This window comes from Drosophila eugracilis, unplaced genomic scaffold (assembly GCF_018153835.1).
Source record: "Drosophila eugracilis isolate 14026-0451.02 unplaced genomic scaffold, ASM1815383v1 contig_415, whole genome shotgun sequence".
Classification (NCBI taxonomy): domain Eukaryota; kingdom Metazoa; phylum Arthropoda; class Insecta; order Diptera; family Drosophilidae; genus Drosophila; species Drosophila eugracilis.
In genome coordinates this window covers 630588-654895 of record NW_024573278.1, presented here as the reverse complement: position 1 = coordinate 654895, position 24308 = coordinate 630588, and the positions used below count along the sequence as shown (strand labels likewise).

Here is a 24308-nt window from a genome sequence, read left to right as displayed (position 1 = left end):
CGTACGGTTTTTTAATGTTTTGTATACACAAGATGTCAGGTTGTAGCTACATGTGTGAAATTGAGTTTCTTGGAACTGTGAGAAGACTATTTAATGTTTTATTGTATTTAATTGCTCATTGTTTTGATTTCAGTCAATTTCAGTCGGTGTTTGTTCCGATGTTGATGATTCTGTGTGTAAGTTGTAAGGTGAAAGAGGAAGTTAGCTCAGCCAAGGCGACGTTTAAATACCCTTTTAGATAACCTTCGACTTCAGTTTTTGAAATAAATATTTATTCATTATTTACAATATTTAGTTGTGCTATTTTATGTAGGTGTATATATTCTCTTGTATACATAGATGTACCACAATGAAATTATTTCTTTAAATATATTTTGAAAATAAATAAATAAATGTTTCCCCGTTTTCTTCGTATTTTATGTTGTGCAATTCAATTCAATTTGTTCTAGTTTTCATTATAATTTTGATTAAAAGTTTACACTTAGATATGCAAATAGTATAATTGAACCCACTCAATCTTTGAAGCAACCATCAATTTCAATTAAATTTACAATACATTATTCGCAAGTCTCGTTATACATTAAGCTGAAATTTGTGTGTCAACTAACAGAGCAAGTTCTCATCGTGTATTTTTGTGTCTTCGTGTTTGAAATAATCTCCAGCCCAGCGATTATTTGAAACACTCCTGTGATCCAATCTGTGTCCAAAACTGCTCTCCCGGTCCACTGCCTCCATCTGCTCTTGCATTTCCTAGTTTTTGTAGCTCTAAGAGGAACTTCCATCAAGATCGTTCAAATCACTCAACGACGCCTACTCGAAAAGTGCTGTATGGGATGGAAAGAAAAGGAATGATTAACCGAATGTCGAACAGTGCTTAATTTATAGGGAATCGAAATGGGATTCCCAAAATGATGGGAGAAATAAAACGATTAAGATGTACGTATTGAAGACAGAACTGGAAATTCAACTGGCCAACAACGCAGTAAGTTGGAGTCTCTGGATTAGACTTAAAAACAAAAGAAAACGTTACAGTCAAGTGGCACAACCTATTTTTACATATCATAAAGTAAATATGCTAACAGTAGTATGATCTTTCAGCAAGAATATGTATAAGGTTTATTTCATCTGTTACAAACCTTACAACGCTAACAATATACCTTTTCAATCTGCGAGTTCTAAGAGTAAAATGAGAATTTATGGGGTCAAAGCGGAAATTACCTGGCCGTTTGCCTCGCATGCCTAAGAATCCATTGGGCGCCCTTTTTTCACCCCAAAGATAGAGCCATGGATGTACCAGAGATTGTTGCTGGACTTCTCCGATACCAATGCCGTTTCCGTCCAGGTCGCTCTTCTTTCCGCGGACTGCCACAAATTTGCTGTTGAAGTCTGCGAAGCGTTGTTGTTTGCCCCTCAGATCGTAGGACTTTTTAAAGAAATTGTGCCAGAACTGGGGTCGATTAGATCTTTACATTGACTGAGTATTGTTAGCTATACAGTGGTCGCTTTTATAGATTATCTTAGTAAAGATAATTAAATTATTAAACACCACAAAAGTTCATCAGAAGAGACCACTGTATTGCCAACAGGTTGCAGGTTAATTAAACTTACCTCTGAGAGAGCTGCCCGTTTGTAGTGTTGGTGGGAGACGTCCTTCTTGCCGCGCATCCCCACAAAGGAGTTGACTGGCGCCCTCTTTTGTTGTAGCTCTGTGGCGTCATCATCATCCAGGTCATCGTCTCCGCCTAGCAGAGCAGGACGTTTTCCCCGCATGCCCGTGAATCCTGTAGGTGCCCGCTTGCCCACCGCTGTCGCATCACCTGCTGCAATTCGCTCGAAAAAATCCTGCAGCAGGTTCTCCCGGAGCCGCTCCTCCTCCAAGCTCTGCAGAACATCGGAAAAGCGAGCGTTGATAGGTACGAGCTTCTTCCCCGCATACCCACAAAGGCCGTTGGTGCCTTCTTTAATCGCCGACCGTTCTCGGAGTAGTAAGCATCTCCCTCCTCGTCAGCGTAGTCTAAAGGATCAGGTCCCGCTCCGGGTCCTGGTCCCAACCAATTGCCCTCCGAAGTGTCCCGCTCCTCGTCTTTCTTGCCGCGCATACCAATGAAGCTGGACGTCGGGGCCCGCTTCACCACCCGGCGAGGTTGCTCGCCATCCGGCGGCAGTGGGCTGGCGGAGGACTCTGTCTCAGCATCCGTAGCACTAGAAGGTGCCGTAAGCAGAAGCAGCAGCACTAGCGCCACCGCTATCAAACCGTTTTGAGTGCGCATTGGATGTAGCGAGCTTTTAGGCGGGCGTGGAAGTCAATGCGCTGCTGGAAAAAAGGTAAACTGAGGAAGTGAACGGAAAAACACTTAGAGGTATGTTTAATCTATATATAAATTATTTGCTATATTTATTAATTAGTTCTTAAATATAATTAAATATACACAAAATCTCCAAAAGCTCAAGTTCCTTATTAGGCATATTAAAAAATAAATCATTTATTTCAGCATAAAACCGGATAATAAAGTTATATTAAAATCCATAGATTACAAATTAAAATTAAATTCTTATTGTTTTTAAGTTGCAAATATTTATTATGCAGGGAAAAAACTGAAACAACTTTGTAAGCAAAGCCCTTAGAAAATGTTTTCCATTTCATTTCCTGTTTTGTTTGTTTTGATTTTCCTTTTTTTTTGCATATACTTGCTTTAGTGCACTTAGACTTACAAATTCCCCGCGGCGGCGTCTACTTGACCTTTTTGCAGTTTTTACAGTCGCTATGGCTGGTAAGGAGGAGGGGGCATGAGTTAAGGGCTTAGGAGGAAAAGCTTATAGTTGCAATATATGCACATGTGGCCTTTTCCATAGAAATTTTAAGACCGAAAAATATTTGGTTAGGTGAATAATTTCGCATTTTATTGATCAGCCATTACCCTTTTTGGCTCAGATTAAATGGCATTGAAAACAACTTTTTCAAGGCTTTAAAGGTGGAAACTTATGTGAAAATATCCATAATCAAGTTGATTCTTGCTTGCTGGTCGTTCCGCGAGATGCAATCGACGGGAAATGTAACGGTTGCTGATGTTGCAATTTATAGCTCCAAATGTAAACATAAAAGGGAGATATGGGGAAGCTACACTTAGGAAATTTATTTCATTTTTGATTCAGAAGTTTTCAAATGTTTGGAAATCAGGCTTCTTTAAGATCTAAAAACAAAATTAACATTTTTGCAGGGTTCTAGGCGAAAAGGTTACATACCTAGTTGAAATGCAATTACTACTTAAGCCTAATATATATCAAAATTTTAGTAGATATTCTGGTACATAAATAATCCGATTTGAGATAATATATTACTAAACATATGAAGAATATGCACCAAATTCAAATTTGATTGAAAAGTGTTGGAATTTTTAATATTTTTCTTAACTTCTTTCCAGATTTTCTTCTTGTGCATTTCCAAGTGCAACATCCCGGGCCACGAGTATCTCTAACGAGTTGACGCCACGCATGATTATGCCACGCCTTGTAAAGTCAAATTGCCATGCAAATGCTGAAGGCCCGCTGGCTAAGACCAGGAGAGGGAGAGATGGTGTCGGATTGTGGCTGCTGTGGCATCGGGAACAGGAGCAATAGATGTAAAAACTGTGTGGCGTGGTCTAACGATGCGCACAGGAAACAACAAACATGTAATTCAATTGATTGCCACCGGCGGCGTCAACCGCAAAACAAGCACAAACATTGCCGTTTCGAGGGGGAATGGAGCAGCAGAAGCAATTCAATTGAACTTTGCGAAATGCATTTGAATTGAATTGATGTTGAGTTTGCCACAATCAACAGGTTGCTCGCCACTTAAGTCTCATCACCATTATGATTAGTACGCCTCTATGCCACTCCGTTTGCTTTAAGTTCGAGTTGAACTTAAGTGCTGGAGGAACTAAAAGTTTTCTACTTTTTAAAGCTGAAATTATAATATCAAGGAGTTGGGGGAAAATGGTCCTAAAATGTCAAAGCATCAGGACATGTCGGACGAACTTTAAACTAACAGTGGGATAGGGAGGATAATTAGGAGTTTCAAATCCGAGACATTTAAAACCATTTCATTAACTTTTTCTACCCTTATATACCCTTCTTTAAATACCCTTAATGTTATTATTAAATTAAGAAACATTATTTCATATTATTTACTATAAATATGAATTTCCCTATCTTTTTACTTAGGTTACCACTAAAGTTCCTGCCTATCCCACTGTCCAATTTCCAACTAATGCCACTAAAGTTTGTTGCTGCAAAATTAACAGCGTGCAAATGTGGCGAGCTTCCGGTCCTAGAACTACCTGGTCCCGGCTCGTCAAGCCACGTCCTGGCAGGACATCAGGACATCAAGCTGACAGCCAGGCAGTCGGACAATGGGAACCGTACTTGGACTAGTCCGGAGTCCTGGCTCACAACTCCCTCCGCTGCCTTAATGCGGATTGCGGATAAGCTGTTAACTTGGCCATGTCTGTTGTCTAATTGTCTATGTAGGCCGTCCTCCATCCACGAATATGTATGTGTGTGCGAGCGTGTGTTGCCTCGGGGTGTGTGTGCATCCCAAAGGACACTTTAAACTGCCGACAGGCGTGTGAGATTAAAGACGTGCCAAGGCGTCCTATGTCTAGATTTACATTTTGGCCAACACATTGTGTGCTCTGCTTCCTACAAAATGCTTTGTGTGTGTGTGTGAGGGCTTTTTTTTGGTGGGCTGGTAAAATAGGTCCATTAGCCCAGATGGTAGGCCCGCAGAATGTGACCCAACAACAGACGGACTGAATCTGAGAGGCCCAAACAGAAGAAACGTATGAAATTAATAATAAAACAACATGAAAAATTCACTTTTTGGCCAATTGCCTGCGGCTGCATTCCCATGTCACCCTATTTTGCATGCGAGTAGGAGGTCAGAGTTCAGGCCAAAACAAACACCCGTACATATACACTCTCACACACACACGCGCGGTTAATGCATAAAAAATGAGGCGTGACTATATTTTAAAATCGACTCTTTTTTTCTACTAGCAGCTGCAGCCCAATTTCGAATTTCCACCGGCCTGCGTGTGGTTTTTAAATAAATTTACATTAATTTTTTGCGAAACCAAGTTTGAGTTGCCTTTCTGCCTCGGGCTATTGTAAAGCTCTCGATGAATGCAAATATGGACAACCCATATGTAATAGGTTAAAAGTCAGGGATCATCTGGTTGCTTAAAGAAATGTAATGTTTCCGGGGGGAAAATCAATCTAAAAGGGTTCTTAAAAGGTAGAAAAGAAAGTGGTAATATCCGAATACATATACAAATGTCAGGGAAGTTAATATAGACATATCCTTTATACTAGTAAAACTTATTTTACAGATAAATCAGGTAAAAGGTCCTTACAAACTTGTTACATTTTTGATATAATATAGCAGATGTAAAGATTAAACCTAACAATTTACTAAGTACCTCAATTAGGAAGAAGTAAAGATTACATGGTTAAAAACTAGTATTATTTTAAAACATTCATTAACAATTAATAGACATTAAAGTCCAAATTTGAAACTATTTATCTCTAGTCACTCAAAATGTTGCCCAACAAATGTTGCAAATGAAATTGTTCTAGCCTCATGTTGTCAGCAGCGCCACGTTTGTATAGCAACATTTATAGCTGCTTAGACTGTTCGCTTAATCGGGGCTTCTGCTCAACGCACGATCACTTTGAATTCGGATTCGAAGTGGAACGGTGCACTTTACTCCTCTGAAAGATTTCCATCCGTGTTTATACTTCTGTTCTGTGATCTAAATCAGCGCATAAGTGAAATACTTCTTCCACTAACTGCAGTTGCAATCTGCGAGGTGAGTGTAATCGAATAGGAGCTCGATGGGCAGGCTTTGTTTATACGTTGGATATGTTGGAAACTTTCTCGCCCAATTGTCAGCAATGGTAAATGGGACTCTCAGCGGGGTCCCAACTTGTATTCAAAATTGGGAGGGCTTCAGGTGCCATGCAAAATAATCTATTTAGGTCAGATACCTAAAATGTACTCAAACTCAACTTGAGCCCTCGTTAGCGTTCCCTCGTTTTGCTTTTCCCTTCATTTTTGTTAAAAATATTTCAATTTATTACTTGGGTCTCCATATATAGGGAGTTTTTTGGTTGGAAATTTATTCACTTAAAGGTTAAATGCAATATCAGGGCTTGGGTTTCACAGTTCATTGGGTTAAAAGTGAATTTTGCTTATCAGTTTGGTTTTTAACGATCGAGCTTAGAGTCATCAGAAGATGAGATGAAGGGAATCACAGCATGTGAATCACAGGAGAGAGTATATATTGATTTATTTATATTTAATTGTTTTAATTGATTAGTTTATGTCAATAAAATCATTTTCGTTAGCCAAACAAGGCACAATCTTTATAAATATGGGAAAGTTTCGTGCATTGCAAATCCATGAACTTAGAGTCAAATTTCTTCAATTAAACGATATTAAATATCAATCGGTAAAGCATTATGAATTCATTGGAATACTGCCATGATCTCTTTGCTAAAATTTGTCATTTAAGTAATTTTAAAATCGTTGAATTAAATGAGAAAAAACAAATTAAAACCAAAATAATCAACTTTTTCAAGCGTAAAAATTGACAGTCAAGCATCAGAGGATAATGAATCACAGAGATTAAAAAGTTATAAATCCAGAATAAACATAATGTTGTTTAGAATTACATTTCATGGTGCATCGCAATCAAAAGAATTCGCAACGAGAATAAAAATAAAATGAAACACACAAAAACACGTAGCATACATATGTCAAATCGCATAAAAATGAAGACGTTGGAGCAAAGAAAATATTTGTGGCGATAAGAATGAATTCATAATAAAGTGTCCGAATACTAAAATAACAATCCATTATTATTGCCGAACAGCTGCTGCTGCTGGTGGAAAGTACAAAAGTTCTTTTATGAAATTCTACTCAGCCCCAAGAAGCCAAATTAAATAATTGACTTTTGGGCTGAGCTTGCATTAATTAATGAGATCCAATGGGAATGCAATGGCAGGCTACCAAGAAGTTCAGGAGGTTCTGGCTTGGGTAAATGGAATTAATTTGAAATGATTCTCATAAGCAAAACAAACAAAAGATTATATCGTTTTGTTGTCACTAAGCAATTGAGCCGTGAACTTCAATTGAAACGAGACAGGCTTTGCACTGCGATGAACTCAACTGGGCTGGGCTGAGCTGAGATGATTTAGATTGATTCTCTAGGAAGCGGAACGGGTTAAGACTGTACACTAGCCGGAAGGAAAATCTAGCTTCTAGGGAAAAACAGAACACTTTAAGAAATTAGATTACATTTTTAAACTCTTATTAAGAGAGGCTTCACGAGGCTTCAATTAGATTTAAAAACTAATTTGCATTCATTTTGAATACAATTTAGCGATAAGTCAATAAACTCGTTTAACCACTTGTTTATGTTCCATTCAATGTTTCATTTTATATTGTATTTTATAGCATTTATTTTGATTTCAAATTATAAATTACGATTTTTGTAGTCTATCAATTTGCCATGGAAGTGATTGTCATTTCAGATCTTAATTTATGTTGCCTGGTAAATGTTTTTACAGTTGCACTCAAAATTATTTATTGAAATTTAACAATACATTAAGGTAGGTTAGTTATTTATTATGATGTTTATTTTGTATGGCATTATCAATATTGTAAGTGATAGCGTGCTAAGAAGGTAAGGTTATCTCTGTGTGTACCATAAAAGATGATTATAAGAAAATGAGATAATGAGACGAGTTCAATCTTTGAGATTTATTTCTATTCGGGGAATATCAGTTCTTAGATCTTGTAAGATGCAACTTCTTATTACCTAGGGTTAATTAAGAAACACAATCTAATTTACATCTAACACTGACTTGATATTAATTCAAAACCCTTCTCTAACTTCTTTCTTAAACCAAGAATGAAATTTGGTCTTGTGGGCCTGGTGGCTCTACTCTCATTACTGGGAGCAGTTTCGGCTAATCGAACTTTCACAGTAGACTACGATAATGATCAGTTCCTGAAAGATGGAAAATGCTTTCGATTCATTGCTGGTTCCTTCCACTACTTCCGTGCTCATCCAGCCACATGGCAGCGGCATCTGAGGACCATGAGAGCTGCAGGTCTCAATGCAGTGACTACGTAAGTTATTTCTGAATTAGTAACAAGTTCGAATAATCTTATTCCCAATAAATAATAGCTATGTGGAATGGTCATTGCACAATCCTCGAGATGGTGTATATGTCTGGAGTGGAATTGCAGATCTGGAGCACTTTATACGCCTGGCTGTGGGTGAGGATCTGTTGGTAATCCTCCGTCCGGGTCCTTACATTTGTGCTGAGCGTGATATGGGAGGCTTTCCCTATTGGTTGCTCAACAAGTACCCAGGAATTCAACTCCGAACAGCAGATGTCAGTAAGTACATAGAAACTACTTTTCTCAGAAAAAACTCTTTAATTTCTAAAAGTTATAAAAATCTGCACGTAACCTATCGTAAAATTAACGGGAAACAGTTTTATGGGTACCCCATGTACCTTATTACGAGTTGAAAAATTAGAAAACTACTGAGAAAATTTTATGAGATCTTACTAGTAGGGAGATCGGATGGATGTAGCTTCTTCAGCCGTCAGCTAGGCCACAAACCAGTCAGCATAGCGACTGCTGGGCAGATTAATTTGGTGCTCTATCGAATAAGAGTCGAAAGACTCTTTCGATGGCACAGTTTGTAACGTACCAGGGGAGCCCGGGATGTTCCCGAGCTGAACGTGATTGCACTACTCTAAGCTCTCAAGCTGATTCTCAGAGGCATTGCCCTTTACTTTACTGGCATACGTCCAAGTAATGCCTTTTAATTGTTAACTTTTATTTACGTGCTTAGTTAGAGGTTTTCTTTTACTAAGATTGCTACCAATCATATTTAGTTTAAGCCAAACTAACCGATTGTCATGTTTTCCTCTTAGACTATCTCAGTGAGGTGCGCATATGGTATGCCCAACTGTTTGCTAAGATGTCCAAATATCTCTATGGCAATGGAGGACCTATCATCATGGTTCAGGTGGAGAACGAATATGGTTCCTACTTTGCCTGCGATCTTAACTACCGCAACTGGATTCGCGATGAGACCGAGAGTCATGTCAAAGGTCAGGCAGTGCTCTTTACAAACGACGGACCCAGTGTGCTGAGATGTGGTAAAATCCAGGGTGTCCTGGCCACCATGGACTTTGGAGCGACCAATGATCTCAAACCCGTTTGGGCCAAATTACGAAGGTTCCAGCCAAAGGGTCCGCTGGTCAATGCTGAATACTATCCCGGTTGGTTGACCCATTGGACGGAACCGATGGCCAATGTTAGCACGAGATCGATTACCTCAACTTTTATGTAAGTTATTAGTTTGGGTTTAACCATAGTCTGAGTACGTGATATATTATTTTGTTAAGTAACATTCTAATGCATTGCCCTAATGACTAGTAACTATCTTAATTACTGACTTAATGACAAGAAACTTTTTTAAAACTTCACTTTGTCTTCCAGAAACATGCTGGACAATGGTGCCAGTGTCAACTTCTACATGTTCTATGGAGGCACCAATTTCGGTTTTACGGCTGGCGCCAATGAGATTGGACCCGGAAACTATATGGCAGATATCACCAGCTATGACTATGATGCACCCATGACTGAGGCGGGGGATCCCACGTCCAAGTACCTAGCTTTGCGTCGTATTATCGCTCGTTATCTTCCACTGCCAGATCAGCCTGTGCCCGGACCAGTTCCCAAGCGATCCTACGGAACTGTAAGACTGATCAGCTGCTGTAGTTTGCTTTCCCCGGAGGCTAGAGCACGTCTATCCACTGGTTTTATTCAGTCTAACAAACCAAAGAGTTTTGAGGCTTTGGGACAATATTCTGGGCTGGTGCTGTACGAGACCTGGTTGCCCAGCTTCCAGCGTGACCCGAGTATCCTAAGTGTTTCTGGACTGGCAGATCGAGGTTATGTCTATGTGGATGGCGAATTTGTGGGCATTTTGGCCAGGGAAACGCCCGTATTCGAATTGCCATTAAGTGCAAGTGCCGGAAGGAGATTGCAGATCATTGTGGAGAACCAAGGTCGCCTCAACTACGGTCGTCAGCTCAATGATTTCAAGGGTATCCTGCGGGATGTTCGACTGGACAAACAGGTGCTGAGCAACTGGAACATGACCCAGTTCCCACTGGAGTCGTACGATAATCTGGAACAGCTGATCACCCAGTCAGATGAGGCAGCCCGTCAAGGTTTCCAAAAGCTGAAGAACTTGCGGACCATGCTGCGCAAAGGTCCTGCCATCTTACCATGGTCAGTTGGACATTAAAAGTCAAGCGGATCTGGCAGACACCTATCTGGACATGTCCGGTTGGGGCAAGGGTATTGTCTTTGTAAATGGCGAGAATCTTGGCAGATATTGGCCACTGGTTGGGCCACAAGTCACCCTGTATGTTCCTGCGCCAGTACTCAAGGTGGGCTCAAATCGTTTGGTAGTGGTGGAGTACCAGCAGACACCCACCTCACTGGAGCTGCACTTCCGGGACACGCCCATCCTGAACGCAAGAACCGTTTAGGTACCGGAGTTAAGGACGTGCATCCATCGCCATACATCATGCATCATTCGTTAATGTAGATCTAAATGTAAATTTATGCGGTTTAAGTTCTTTGTGAGACATTAAAGCGACTCCGAGACGGACGCGTCCTGTCTGCCTCGTTATCCCTTTTGTAAAAGACTCATTAAAGCTATGGAGATGGCGTGTGAAGCGGGGTCGGGGAAATGTCAGAGGCCTGGCATGTGTGACCTTTGTGCCTTGGCCAAATTAATCCCTAATGATTGAAATTGAAATCCACAGAAATGCGCTGATGATGAGTCGTCGTAAGTCAAAGGCGAGTCGAAAAATGAGCCGCGTCTTGGTTCGTTGATTTTTAGGTAGCAAAAAAAAAAAACATTTTTTATGACAGTTACAAAATCTCTCTCCATTTGGGTTTTTGTAAAAGAAGGTGCCTCAAAAAATGTTGGATTACTTTCGTTGACTTATTAATGAGTGCATGTTTTAAAGTTTTGGGTATTATTAGGTTAAGATTTTCCAAATGAAATCTTTGATACAACTCGTAATGGATAACGGTTTCTCTCTTAATATTTATAGTAAATTAAATAATGAATAGCTCCAACGCTCTTTTGGGCTCCCCCGAAAACTGTCCTCGAACTGTAATAAAATATTTACCCAAAACTGTCTACCTGGGCCACCCGGCGAAGCTATTTTGGTGCGCCATTACCCGGAGTGTTCCGGGCCAGAGAATTACTCCCAACTTGGCCATCTCTCGTTGCCCCATAATGAGTCCGGCAGCTACAGTTGTTGGCCAGGTTAATTAGTCCAGGCTGGCTCACATACGCGTGCAGTGGCTTACATTTTAAAGGATCTTTTAGGCGCAGCTGCAACTCAAGTATTTGTGTATTTGCTGGGGCTACACATGCTGTAATTGCCCTGTTCTCGTTGTTGTCCAAGTTGACATAAAACACGTTAAGACCCAGGGGCAGTTTTAAAGCGCCGCCTCATGTCACCCGTGACCACCCAATCTATCTCAGTCCGTCAGTTCCTTAGTATCTTTTTGGGGGCAGAGCGCTCGCTGCCCCTCCTAATGGGATGGCGTTGCGTGCTGCCACCGGATGTGTGCCATCCGAATCCCAATCCGGAATCTGGTGCCCTGCATTGATGTTGCTTTTTATTAGCTTTGGCCGCCGGCTGTCAATTGATGATGGCCGTCCTCCATAAACAATGTTTCTCCTCTCGCCGGACCGAAATATGTAAAAACAAAAGGAACTTGACTTTGAAATTTTCCAAGAAGTTGACTCCTTCTCGTGTTGGTTTATCACCCAATTGATAGAAGGATCTTGTCAGCTAATTAACACGTTGTTAGCCAAAAGTTAGCTTACTCATAATAAATCAAACACCATGGCATATATGAACTATAGCCTTAATGTGTGGAATTTGTTAGGATTAAGTGAAAATTTCTCGTTTTATCTTCTTTAAATTGGGTGGAAGCCACCCAAGAGGTTTAATGGTGAGATGGTCAAATGCGTTGCCATAAAAACTTGGTAATGATATTAAGCAGACCCCAGAGATCAAGTTGGATATAAAATCTGATAAGAAAGCTGAATTATTGCACTAAACAAGCTGAAACATAAAATTTTAAATGCTTTGTTTTTCTAATTTTTGTTTAACGACTGTCTTGTTTTTTCAGGGGACATTTTTGTTCTTGAAGTGGCTTTTTTTAGGAAATAAATTTAAAAAAATTTAATAGATAAAAGTGTAAGCAAGATTCATGTGTAAAATTGTATTTAGTTAAAGTTTTTTCTTTACTTAATTTCACTTAACTTAATTCGTGATGATTGTTAGTTTTAAACTTGTTTAATTAAAAAGAACCAGTTTTGACAAATAATACATCAGATACAGCTTCCAACCTGTAGATACTTCCATTTTTCTTCATATTAATGTAAAAATTGAATAAATAAAATGAACAGAAATGACACCAATTAAGTTTAATATTCACTTACAAATGTGGCCAATCTTCTTTGGTAATATCTTTCACTTTCAATTTTGCTGAACTATTTTTTAGTGTTTGTAACTGCTCGCGTAACGAACCCGCCGAGAAGTATGCAACAACTGAGCGACAGATCAAAGCGACAACGGACCTTTATAAAAGCTGAAGAAGGATGAAACCGAAACAGGAAGCCCGACCGGCAGGACACGAAGTCTAACGGAACCCGATGTGGCCTGTTAGTGTGTGCGTATGTGTGTGCTCGTGCATATCAACAATTGGTCGAATAGAATCTGAAGCGATACGAGGTGTGGCCGTGTGTGTGTGTGTGTAGCTATGCGTGTGTGCTTTGCGGTGTGTGCTCTTTTATGCGGACGCCACTTCACCGTGGAATAAAAAATTGCCTCCTCGCCGAGCAATTGAATTGAACGGAAATTCTGTTTGCATATGTGAATAAAACATATGCAAAAAGTAGGCGAAATGCGAAATGCGAAAAAGGTAAAATAATCGAAAAAGAAGAAAAGCGAAATGAGAATGGAGCAGCTCACCAAATGGCCAACTGGCACAGCCACTTTTATAAAGAAAAGTTAATTTCGATTTCTGTTATTCCGTGCCAATTTCTGTTTTTAATATTTATGATTTACTATTTACAATATGCATTCGAAATGCCCAAATAAAAATTATACATTTTGTTGATTTTGTCCTTAGTATTTGTTTAAAAAATTTGTAATTAAAATTATTTTTATTTGCCTGCAAAGCTAACAAAACGATTGTCCTTAGCAGCCGAAAACAGACAGGCTATGCAAGTCCAAAAATGCACGTAAAATTTTATTTCGAATAATAGTTTGCCACAACGAAAACTGGCAATAAAAAAGATCAAATTAAAAATCCTAAAATTATTTTAAAAAATTGGGAATATATTTTGTTTTATTACTATACAGTTTTAACTGATTTCGATAGTCTGAATGTATTTTAAAATAAACCTCAAGTTTTTACATTAATATAGCTCATTTTTATATAATTTTAAAAGATTAAGACTTGCGGAGGAAGAAGATTAATTAAAAAACCAATTAAGATTGGGAAATTCCCAATAATATTGGAAATCAGTGATTGTTATAATATGGAATAGTTTAATAGTCCCTCATTTCCCTCCGATCCGTAAATCAATCATTTTGAAATAAACCAACTTAAATCGGACAAGCGGAATTATTTCAAATGCGTCACAAACTGAGCCGGGAAATTCGTTTCTGCCAGATTTAAACGAGCCCCGACCATCAACAATGCACTTGAGGCGAGGTCGCGGCATTCAAGATATAAGATACCACACCCCGCCACACCTCCCACGCGGCACTCGGAAAGGCCAAGTGGATGGCACACATCCGGGGGGCCAGCTTGTTGCAACTTGCAGCCACTACAACGCCAGTTTTTTGGTCTAAAATTAAACGTGGAAGCACCAACGCTTCCTGCTCTGGCCTCATCTTATCATCTGTGCATCCCTCCACGCGAGATTTCCTCTTCCGCTTTTTCGCCATTGAGTCGTAAAAGTTACAGTGTAAAAAATTTGCATTTAAATTGCAAATTGCAATTTTTGGATGCAGAATACAAGCCAATTCCTCACCCTTGTAACTACAATTAACACATTTTCCGACTAAACGAATCTTTTGGGTGGTAGAAAACTCCCACTACAACCATTTCAATTGCCCAGGGTGACGCAACAAATATTTACTCCGACCATTTGGTAAACATAATTAGCATTTAATTAAAATAAAATTGCCCATCGATAGACAAGCTATTTGTGATTTGATTATCAAAATCAAATAAGACCGCCGCAAAGCCCTGTCGATTGCGGCAAATAGCCGCAGCAATTGGGAATTGGGAACAGGATCCAGATAAGGTCCTCCAACGCTGGAATTCCAGCTGATAACTGCGGAATATGGACGTTAAGTGTGCGATTGATTGGATTATGACCCTTTGCAGCGGATGACATTTTATGGGTCAGTGATAGACAGCAAATTGTTTTTTTTTTTTTTGCGTTTGCCTCTATTTTTGGATGTGGTATTGCCACCTGTTGCTCGGAAATTGTTCTGCTGTCGCTGCACTTTTAGCAGGTGGTGCAAATTGAATTTAAAATTGCATTCCGCGCGTGGGAGGTGTACAAATAATAAGGGAAGGGAGACACAACACGCCCAACTGAGTCAGAACGAGGGGAGGAAAAGTATACTCGTATTGTGATTTCAAAATATGATGGGCTGATTTATAAGAATATTGAAGAAGCTTTAGATTTTTGACAATATTCATACCTAAAAAGAAATTTAAATAATAAATAACCCTGATAAAATATAGTAAAAATATATTAACTTCTATAAATGACATTTACCATGACATTTACTACAAACAAATATAAAGTACCAAGTCATAAAAAAAATAATACAAAAACGGAATTTAAGTTTATTGTCGTTTATCAAGTTTTTAACCCGCCCTCGCAACATTTTCCCTTTTTGTTGTCGTTCAGATTGCTTTGTTATTTGTCAACCATTTATTATTGAGCAAATAAAACGTATCCGCCGCCCATATGGATGGTCGAAACACAATTGATTTATACGATGGGCGAATTTCGATATTGCAAGCGGCAAAGGGAGTGCAAAAACGGAAGGCAAATTAATGAATAAGAATTAAAAACTCTTTTTAAAGAATGAAAAAATCTTTAACTAAGTTGTGAGATAAAGTGTCCACAAGTTTTCTTACTAAACAATAGTCAAGTAAGTACTCAACGTAAATTGTTAACTTATTTTTTAGCCACTAGCAAGAAAAGGCAAAAAGAATTTATTTTCACATAACATGCAATACACATGTTTTTATTTGAAAGATTAAAATGTTAGTGAGTATTTAAGGCTAGGCGTAGAAACTAAACAATTACATAACTGGAATGACAAACACTAAAGAACCGTGAGTAATACATGAACAATTTTGATAGAGCTAAAGGAGCTGAGCCGAGTTGCACACGAGGCGGTCGTTCAAGAAGCCGCTAAAGCTTGGTTACACTCAACAATCCTAACTAGGCTAGACTATATCTTTTCAATTCACATAAATTACCTAAGACGAGAGTGGCTAGAGAAACGGTTTTTGGCAGGCAGGCCGAGCAGGTTACTCGATCCGTATAACACCGGCTCCGACACCTCCACTGTGTGCGCACATGGGCGGCATAAAGGTCCATTTATCGGTCTCCGGATCGTAGACCTCGACGGTGGACAAATTTGACTCGCCATCATAACCGCCGATGGCCCAAAGTTTGCCCATGTTGGCAGCCAGGGCAACACGTGACCTCTTGCAATTCATGGGTGTCACTAGCTTCCAGGTGTCCGTTTCGGGTTCGTAGCACTCCACAGAGCGAAGAAATGAGTTGCCGCAGTAGCCGCCACAGACATAAATTTTCCCGTTTAGCGTTGCCACGCCTAGTCGACAGCGCCGATTAAGCATGGGCGACATCTTCACCCATACATCCTCGTTCTGATCATACCGCTCCACCGAATCGAATATAGATAGTCCGTCATGCCCACCAAGGGCGTAGACATAGCCATTCAGTTGGGTCACCCCACCAGCAGAACGATACTTCATCATTTGAGCAACCTGCATATCGGAAAATGGATTAGTTTTCTTTTCTTTTTGGTGAAATAAACATTGACTCACAGTCTTCCAAGTATTGGTCTTGGGGTAGTATACCTCAACGGTATTAAGTGAAGTGACTCCGTCGTAGCCGCCGCAAACATAGATACAGTCATCTAAGGCGGCTACGCCCACAGCGCTTCGCTTGCAAAGCATAGCACATCCCTGAGACCACTTGTTTTTCCGCGGATCGTAGACCTCAACAGTAGAGAGGCGTTCGGTGCCGTTGAAGCCACCGAAGGCGTATAGCTTGCCATTTAAAACGGCCACGCCTACACGAGATCTGTGCGAAAATAATGGGAATTAGTATGGGAAGTAACAAAAATATACATTTTTACTATACTCGCCTCATCATGGACATTTGTTCGCCCATTTTCCACTTCTTAGTTAGGGGATCATAGATCTCCACCGTGCTCACAGATTCTCCAGTGCTGGCCAGCCCACCAACGGCATAGATTTGGCCGGTAAAGAACTCACCTGAGCGCTGGCGAGTACGAAAGCTCTGCAGCAGCCCTCTGCGCTCGGGCATAAGGTGAAAGTCCTTGGCTTCGTCCAAGAGATCACGACACTGGTGCGAGGATCGGATAAGCTCCTCGCGTGCCACACGGTCCGCAAGGAACTGTGGCGATAGCAATGGCAGTCGTACTGCTGCCAGTACCTGGGGAAACAATTCGGAGCGCTTATCTTCCGCATACTTGACCCACTTCATGCACGCCTCGAAGATGACCTCCTCAGTGCGCACGTTGAGCTCGTCTCGGCGCATCAGCTCCAGAAGCTGTTCACAGTCGAGTGCGAGAAATTCCTCCGATTGCGAGACTTTGGCAAAGTTTTGGTCTATGTACTTGTCGGCTGCATCGATTAGCTGACGACAGATCATTGAGTCGGCGAAGGTGCGGATTCCCAGGACATTGTGCGGATGGAAGCGTGAGATTAGAAAGCTGGCACAAGCGTCCCGGACGTTGGACAGCTGAAGGAACGAGGCGCCCACCATCAAGCTCTGCACATTCTGATTATCAATGCGCACCTGGCCGCTGTACACATAGTTGATCAGGCTTTCCAGGGCACTTGGCTCGATGGCGCTTTCCTTCATGGTGATCTCCTTTATACGGCTCTCTGCCATGTTGTTGGTGAACATTGCATAGAAGTACGGAATGGTGGCCGCCAGAACGACGCGATGCGCGGAGAAAGTCTGATCTTCAACCTGCAATAATTTGAATGACGTTATATTTAGACACTAGATAATGCCCGTATCTCTGAGCTGCGGGTGATTGATTGCCCAATTTTGACCACCCACCTTCAGGGTGACATCGCACAGCTTTCCCAGCCTTCGGATCTCCTTGAACAGAGGGAAGCTCTCGCCGAATAGTTGATCATGTTTGTAAACAAAGTACTGATCCTCCAGTTGGCTATTATCACTCAAATCCATCACTTTCGCGGATGAAGAAAAATGATAAGGACACAGAAGAGATGCCAAATGTTGTTTGGCTGCAACGCCGGTGGTGGGCGGCTAACGATACAACTATCGATAGTTGATTGTGTTGCGATAGTTCCTAATTAAGAAATCAAAACCTTTTTCGTTGGAAATTGATATACAAATACATTTCACTTAAATAATTGTTATTATTCGTCGTTTTCGCGTGTTTTAAAAAATATTATTTCCTTATTTTTAATAATTAATAGTTTTATGAATGCCTTGTTGGAAAATACTTTGTATTTTCGTCACCTTCTCATAAAAACCGGCACATCACTAATTAAGCAGCAACGACAACCCTATCAGCTGTTAGTGTGGCACTCCAGTGTTTTCTTAAATGGGACGAATTAAGGTGTAAAAACATTTCCTAATAATCTAGGTCGCTGGCTGAAAGGAAAAACCAGATCTGCAAGAACTGAGGCACAGATGTTTGCCCAGCGACTAAATGCAAGGAAACGTAGTTAGCAAGTAACATGGACACCACATCACCGAGGGAAACCCAAGTTAGTGGAAAGGTGTCACTAAAATTGATGATGACGTCTCATCTAGCTATTTGCATTTTCAGAAGAACGCGAATCCGATTGAGGCGCTGAGTAAAGATGAAATCATCAGCAAGTATAAAGGCCTACTCAGCATTGCCAAGAAGGCTAAACAGGCGAAGGATGGTAAGTTCGACGTCGACACTTCCAGAACATAAAATTCACTATCTTTACATCGATGTTGTACGTTCAGAACTCACCGAGGAAAACCACCGGCTCAAGGAGGCCCTGAAGCGGGCGGCCGAGAAGCAGAGCAGTCTGCCAGCAATGCAGGAAATGGTCCAGGACTTTACCGACAAGAACCTTATACTCACCGAGCAAGTTACCGCCCTGCAGCGAAAGACCAAGGAGGATGCTGAACGACTCGCACAATTCGAGATCGAGAACGAGAGTCTTAAGCGCCAGTTAGGGCGGTTAAGTGATGAGAACGACGTCCTTCTGGCCGATGTGGATCGCATGGAAAAGGCAATGCAACAGGTCAATGCCCTAGGCAACGAGCAGCGCAAGAATCTGGAGCTCTTGGAAGTGGATATTGCCAAAATTAAGGAAGCGGAGGCAGAAAACGCCAGCCTTCGCCAGCAACTGGTAACAGTAGTCGAGGAATCGGCGTTGCTGCAGCAAAAGTACCAGAGCATTAAGGAACTAAACTCTGAACAGCGCAAGAAATTTAATTCCTTAAAGGATCGCTTTATTGACGTATACCGCAAGTTGAAGAAGCTTAAAGAATGCAAGTCCGTCCTGCTGGAGACACAACACGAATATGCTGCCTCTATTTCCAAGTGGCAAGTGGAAATAATCAAGGCATCACAGCTTTTATGTGGAAAGATGACGTCTCTACAGGCCGAGAACGAAAAACTAAAGCGGAACACCGAAATCGCAGGAAATACTCGACCGTAATGATGACGGAATCGACCGCAATCGGTTGCTTGGCAGAATTCTAGAACTGGACCGACTTGCCAAAATGGTAAAACACACGCAGGAACACCAGAGAACTCACTTGAATGTGGAGCGTCTTTTAAAGAAGTTAACCGCCATTGAACAACTGGCAAGCATTGTCAAGGAGCAGCAAAGAGTGGATAAGGACCAACTGGCAGTTGTAACGAGGGAGCAGCAGAAAATCAATAACCATTCCAGAAATCTTAATGTTAGCCTTTTCCAGGCCAAACTTAAAGAGATGCAAAACCTCGTCCATATCATCGAAAAGGACCGCGATAATCAGCAGAGGAAATTGCAGGATTTAGAAGCCATATGCATAGAACTACGCCAACACAACGAGGATTTATTATCGCGCTTCCACCTCAAGGAGCAGGAGCATGGTGAATTGCTGACCGAGATGAGGGAACTGAATGAAGCGCTGAAGGGACGCGGTGACGCCATCTCACGCCTTCAAGAGCAGCACGAAGCAGAAGTTAAAAGACAGCGAGACTTGGAGGCCCAACTCTCCAACAGTCAGCAGGCAGTGCAGGAGAAGTTACAGAAGATGAAACAACTCCAGAGTCGTGTCGAGGAATTGGAACAGGTCAATGCTGATGCCCAGAGTGATGTCTTGTCAACATCCACAATATCACGAGCCGAGGAATTGAGTCGCCTGCGTGAGCTGGACGAAGGCTACGAGGAGAAGTACCACAAGCTAAGAGCGCTAGCTGCAAAGCTTAAAAAGAAGTTGCAGGAGCAGACACAGCAATTGAAGGAAATGGAACAGTGCGGGGCCTTAAAAGAGGAACTGGAAGCGGTAAAGTTGGCTCAGGTCCAATTGCAACAGGACCTTAATGCTGCTCGAGCTGAAAACCAGAAGCTCAAGTCGAAGGAAAAAATCAAGCACACTAGTGTTCTTAACCTCGAAATAGAAGCAGCCGAAAAATCCCTTTCCGAAGTTAGTGCTAAGCTGGCGACCAAGACCAGCGAGCTTGAAACAGTCAAGGAATCGCTGGCCAGCAAGGAAAATACTATCGTTCAACTGCGTAAGGAAATTGCTATTCTAGAGGAAGCCAAGAACGGAGAGGCTGCTCATTCCCAAGAATTAAAAGAACAGATCGATCGCATGCAAGTCCAGGTCAAGGACGCTGTTCACAGCAAGCAGCAAGCGCTCACCCAAAATAAGGACTTGGAACAGGGAGTTGAGAAGGCCAAGATGGAGGCAGAGCAATTGCGTCTACAGCTGGCGGAAAGCGCACAGCAGTATGAATCCAGGCTAATTACAGCAACTCAACAGCTAAGCACCCGAACCCAGGAGCTTGAAATGCACTTGGCGGACCAAAAGCAGTTGGAGACGGCACTCAGAAATGCGGAACGCGCTCAGGAGGATCTCCGAGTGGAGTACACAGAATACAAGCTGAAAGCACAGTCGGTGCTGCGAAAAAACCAAAGTAAGGGCTCAAACCGAGAACAGGAGTTGGAAGAAGAGTTAGTTGGGCTTCGAGAGAGTGAACGCAATTTGCGAGAGAGCAACGACGGAAGAGCTGCTCGCCTGGCCCAGATGGACACACAGATAGAGGTATTGCGACAAGACAACGCTGATCTGCAGAAACGCAGCAAGGAGTTGCTGTCATTGGTGGACGAATTGCGACAGCAAAATGATCTTCTATCTCTGGAAAATCAGCGCCAGATGCAATTCCAACACGACTTGATGCAGCAGCATCGGCAAACGGTTGATCAAATGGACGCCGGGCACCAGATGCAATTAAAACAGGTGCAGCAACAGCTGGAAGAAGTGCAGCAGAAGCAGATTAACGTCTCCCAGCATAGCAACGTGTCCGCCGTGAGCGGAGAGCCTAGTCCAGAGCAGGCCAAGATCGATTACTTGCTTATGGACCACGAATCTGGTTTGGATAGCCATGTTGGCGACGCCTCGCTGGCACAACTGGCTGCTCAGCGAAAAATCTCCACTGCCTCGAGACGCTCGCATGACTTCATGCCACTAGACGAACTGCTCAACACTTCAATGAACCAAATAACCAGCGATACTGTAACTACCATCACCAATTTCGGACGCAGCGTGTCCCAGCAGGAAGATGAAGAAGCGGAAATGGCCGCACGCGGTGACTTTTCCGTCCAGAGTGCCCAACTTCAAGCCACAAAAGAACGTCTGGGCATCCAAGAAAGTCGTGTAAAGCATTTGACTTCCTTGTTGGCCGAAAACGAGCAGGATTTGGCTAAACTGACCCAAATGAATGACATGCTAAAGGAGGAATTGCGGCGACAAGAGCGTTCTGAGGAGCGGGAACAGCACATGCATAACTCCGAGTATTTGAAGAACGTCTTCTTAAAGGTGGGGATATTTAATAAGAAACTGATTCACAGTTTTGATTCGTTTAAATGTTTTTTGTTTACTAAAATCTATATTTGCAGTTCCTTACACTAAACAATGTGGACGAGCGTCAGCGTTTGGTTCCCGTTCTTAATACCATTCTCCGTTTAAGTCGCAACGAAATGGAGATGCTCAATTGTGTGGCCAAGGGGCAAAAAGGTATAATTGATATTTAAACTATTTCAAAGTGTTTTTTTGTACTCCCATCATCATTCTTTGCTTTCAGTATCTCCAGATGGCAGCAGTCGCAGCTGGACAGGATTCCTGAGCGCGTGGAGTGGAGGTGGCAGCCCAAATAACAACAACTAGCTGACATCATAAGATATATATATAATTATTGGTATTGTTGGATGTGGATAGTCGCCAGTCATTGGACAGTCGTATAGCATACATTCTGTAAATCTTGTACAATTTCCTTTTATATTAATGTATTTTAAAATTGATCGTTGCTGTTTGGCAAATCGTACTTTGTACACTCTTATATATGTTCATATTCGTTATGTTGAGCGCCCTATACAGCACTCTCGGCAATATACGCATTATAGATTGAAACCCTTCTACGTATTTAAAAACGATCGGTTATTCAATGGTTTCTTTAATTTGAAATTCTATTACCATATAGATCAGACTATAAATCAGCTGCATTGTCTAAAAATTAGTATTCCATTACTTGTATTGTATGTACTATATATAAATAGGATCAGTAGTTATGGATAAATGTACACTTATGAACGGTGTATATTGTTCACACACAATATAAAATATCATTAACATAAACCTAATGCGATTTTCATTAAAACCAAAGCTAAGTAAATGAAGTTAAATTAAAAATTTGGTTTTGGCGGAATACATATGTACTTTTTATACCGAATTGCGCCAAAAGAATTAAGATCACAAGTCGATAACTACTTAAAGACTAATCAGTAATGTGAGCCCGGTTTGCATCCCTTGCTAAACTATTGCCAAACGCCCGCGTAGTTGCCTACCAGAGTGGCTGGCAGTGGTCCTCCTGCTGCAAAGAGGCGCATTCTGGTGCTGTCGTAGCAGTGAGTGTAGATGGCGGGCACGTATTTTACCTGCTGGAAGCCATCCATCTCGTCCTCTGGGTACTGCAATACGATATCAAATTTTTACCTTTCGATAACCGTTCTATAACATCTTTACTTACCACAATTCCCTTGCTGCATTTTAATGCGACTGTTCGTGAGGCATTGACACTGCTCTCCAGATATTTTCCGGCGCGGATGTCGTAAAACAGAAGCATGCCCAAGCCTGTGCCAACTGTTAGGAGGTTGCCCTCGAAGGATGTTGCTCGGATCCCGCAGCCGCTGTATCGAGATGTGATCTTTTTGATGGTCTGTAGTGTGCGCGCATCAAGCAGGATCGTATAGGAACGGCAACCAACGGCATAAAGTCCATCACTGTGATAGGCAATGCTCACGTTGTCCTGGCAGTTTGGCAGCTTGCGAGAGAGAGTCTGCTTGAAAGTCTCCGCGTTGAAAATGTGAATGTAACCGTTCAAGGAGAGGGCGGCGATCTCTTTGAACTCCTTATTGAAGCAAAGCGAGCGGATCTGAAAATGATCATCATGTCAAAAGAAAAGTACTTCAAATGCAAAACAAAATTTACCCTCTGGGCAGTGCGAACTTCCTTAACGCTAAGAGGATGGATTGTGGCGAAGGTGGGACACGCCTCCTCACCGCCATCCGGGAATTCCATGTGGTCCTCGTTGATGCGCCATAGAGCCATGCGCGAATCCTTCGACCCAGATACCAGAAACTGATCATCTAGCCAACACATACCCATGATTAGGTCACGGTGCCCGCCCTCTCCTACGCATACAGGGTCCAGAGTGGGCAAGCGGTACACTGCGATGTCGGAAGAATTTCGTGCACCGGTGGCCAAGAAGGAGCGGCTAGGCGAAAGCTCGATGGCGTGCAGTCCACCCTGGACCTCCGGGTGGTTTGCACGGCTGTTGGAAAGCGTTGGAATTGCGTCCACGCGACGCATGTTTACATCGTAGACAAGCAGTTTATTGCACTTGGTCCCGAAAACAACTTGACGACTGCTCAGCCACTTGGAGCAGAAGACCTTGTTAATATAGCCCAGACTGATCTGCGTCTCGCGCAGCATGTCATGGGTCAGCACATAGCGGCTGGTGTACTCCACATTAACGCTTCTTCTCTGCAAAGAAAGGTTGAACAAAGTTCACGTTAGCAATCCGAGAGCTGCAAATGCAGAAGATAGACCCACATCACGGAGACCGCTTTCCCTGCTGCGCAGATAGTCGCATAGGTTGTACGACGTGTTCAGGACCTCTTCCTGCTGCTGGGGCGTCTCCTCGTCACTGCCCGAGTCCTCATAGGTAACAAAATCGTCCGGTTTATCCGGTTTTCTTCTGCGCTCCTGGCGCATCGCTCTTTGTTTAGCCCGGCGCTCCTCCAGTCGCGAGGACACGTGACAGGATGGGTAGGTGCCCACGACGCTGTCGCGAATGGTTCTCACCATCCCGTTGAACATCTTAAGGCGATTGTTTAATCCGATTTGTTGTCTTTTACTTGTGCAGTTATCATTCCCAAAAACAAAAATGGTGGTGCGTAGACTAGAGCGGAGCGACTGGTTCTTTGGTGAACAGGGTTGAACTGGGGTTAACCGATAGTTTCGACAATACCGACTATTTTATTGTGACACACGCTGATTGTTACAATATGTATGACTTAGGCATTCGTTAATTAC

The 24308-nt window shown here is 42.0% G+C and overlaps 5 protein-coding genes across 5 annotated transcripts; 2 read left to right on the top strand and 3 right to left on the bottom strand.

The window, feature by feature from the left end:
* Positions 1-250: 250 nt before the first annotated feature.
* LOC108111804 (tachykinins) lies at positions 251-12702 on the bottom strand. Its single transcript, XM_017221398.2, is given in 5 exon segments — positions 251-824; positions 1219-1447; positions 1609-1931; positions 1934-2314; positions 12609-12702. Coding segments are annotated over 4 exon segments (903 nt in total). The 5' UTR covers positions 2271-2314; positions 12609-12702; the 3' UTR covers positions 251-810.
* Positions 7636-10783, top strand: LOC108111803 (beta-galactosidase). The gene is given in 6 exon segments (XM_017221395.2): positions 7636-7653; positions 7955-8176; positions 8235-8449; positions 8995-9412; positions 9566-10355; positions 10357-10783. Coding segments are annotated over 5 exon segments (1914 nt in total). The 5' UTR covers positions 7636-7653; position 7955; the 3' UTR covers positions 10627-10783.
* Positions 12703-15414: 2712 nt separating the features above from the next.
* Positions 15415-17750, bottom strand: LOC108111818 (kelch-like protein 18). Its single transcript, XM_017221422.2, has 4 exons — positions 17550-17750; positions 16603-17456; positions 16280-16538; positions 15415-16219 (listed from the first exon to the last, which is right to left on the bottom strand). The coding sequence occupies exons 1-4, from the start codon at positions 17679-17681 to the stop codon at positions 15737-15739; spliced, it is 1728 nt and encodes a 575-aa protein (XP_017076911.2). The 5' UTR covers positions 17682-17750; the 3' UTR covers positions 15415-15736.
* Positions 17751-18025: 275 nt separating this feature from the next.
* Positions 18026-22349, top strand: LOC108111782 (GRIP and coiled-coil domain-containing protein 2). The gene is given in 6 exon segments (XM_017221366.2): positions 18026-18229; positions 18292-18391; positions 18459-19134; positions 19136-21533; positions 21614-21731; positions 21799-22349. Coding segments are annotated over 6 exon segments (3405 nt in total). The 5' UTR covers positions 18026-18199; the 3' UTR covers positions 21882-22349.
* On the bottom strand, positions 22152-24175 carry LOC108111783 (DDB1- and CUL4-associated factor 12). The gene is made up of 4 exons (XM_017221368.2): positions 23826-24175; positions 23202-23756; positions 22741-23145; positions 22152-22681 (listed from the first exon to the last, which is right to left on the bottom strand). The coding sequence occupies exons 1-4, from the start codon at positions 24090-24092 to the stop codon at positions 22529-22531; spliced, it is 1380 nt and encodes a 459-aa protein (XP_017076857.1). The 5' UTR covers positions 24093-24175; the 3' UTR covers positions 22152-22528.
* Positions 24176-24308: the final 133 nt, after the last annotated feature.

Excerpts from the sequence above, each read along its gene's own strand:
- LOC108111783 (XM_017221368.2), bottom strand. The coding sequence starts at position 24,092 with ATGTTCAACGGGATGGTGAGAACCATTCGCGACAGCGTCGTGGGCACC. Across the intron at positions 23,146-23,201 it reads AAGTTCGCACTGCCCAGAGG|ATCCGCTCGCTTTGCTTCAA; the intron begins GTAAATTTTGTT and ends GATCATTTTCAG. Across the intron at positions 22,682-22,740 it reads AATGCAGCAAGGGAATTGTG|TACCCAGAGGACGAGATGGA; the intron begins GTAAGTAAAGAT and ends ATCGTATTGCAG.
- LOC108111818 (XM_017221422.2), bottom strand. The coding sequence starts at position 17,681 with ATGGATTTGAGTGATAATAGCCAACTGGAGGATCAGTACTTTGTTTAC. Across the intron at positions 16,539-16,602 it reads GAACAAATGTCCATGATGAG|ATCTCGTGTAGGCGTGGCCG; the intron begins GCGAGTATAGTA and ends ATTTTCGCACAG. Across the intron at positions 16,220-16,279 it reads AGACCAATACTTGGAAGACT|GTTGCTCAAATGATGAAGTA; the intron begins GTGAGTCAATGT and ends TCCGATATGCAG.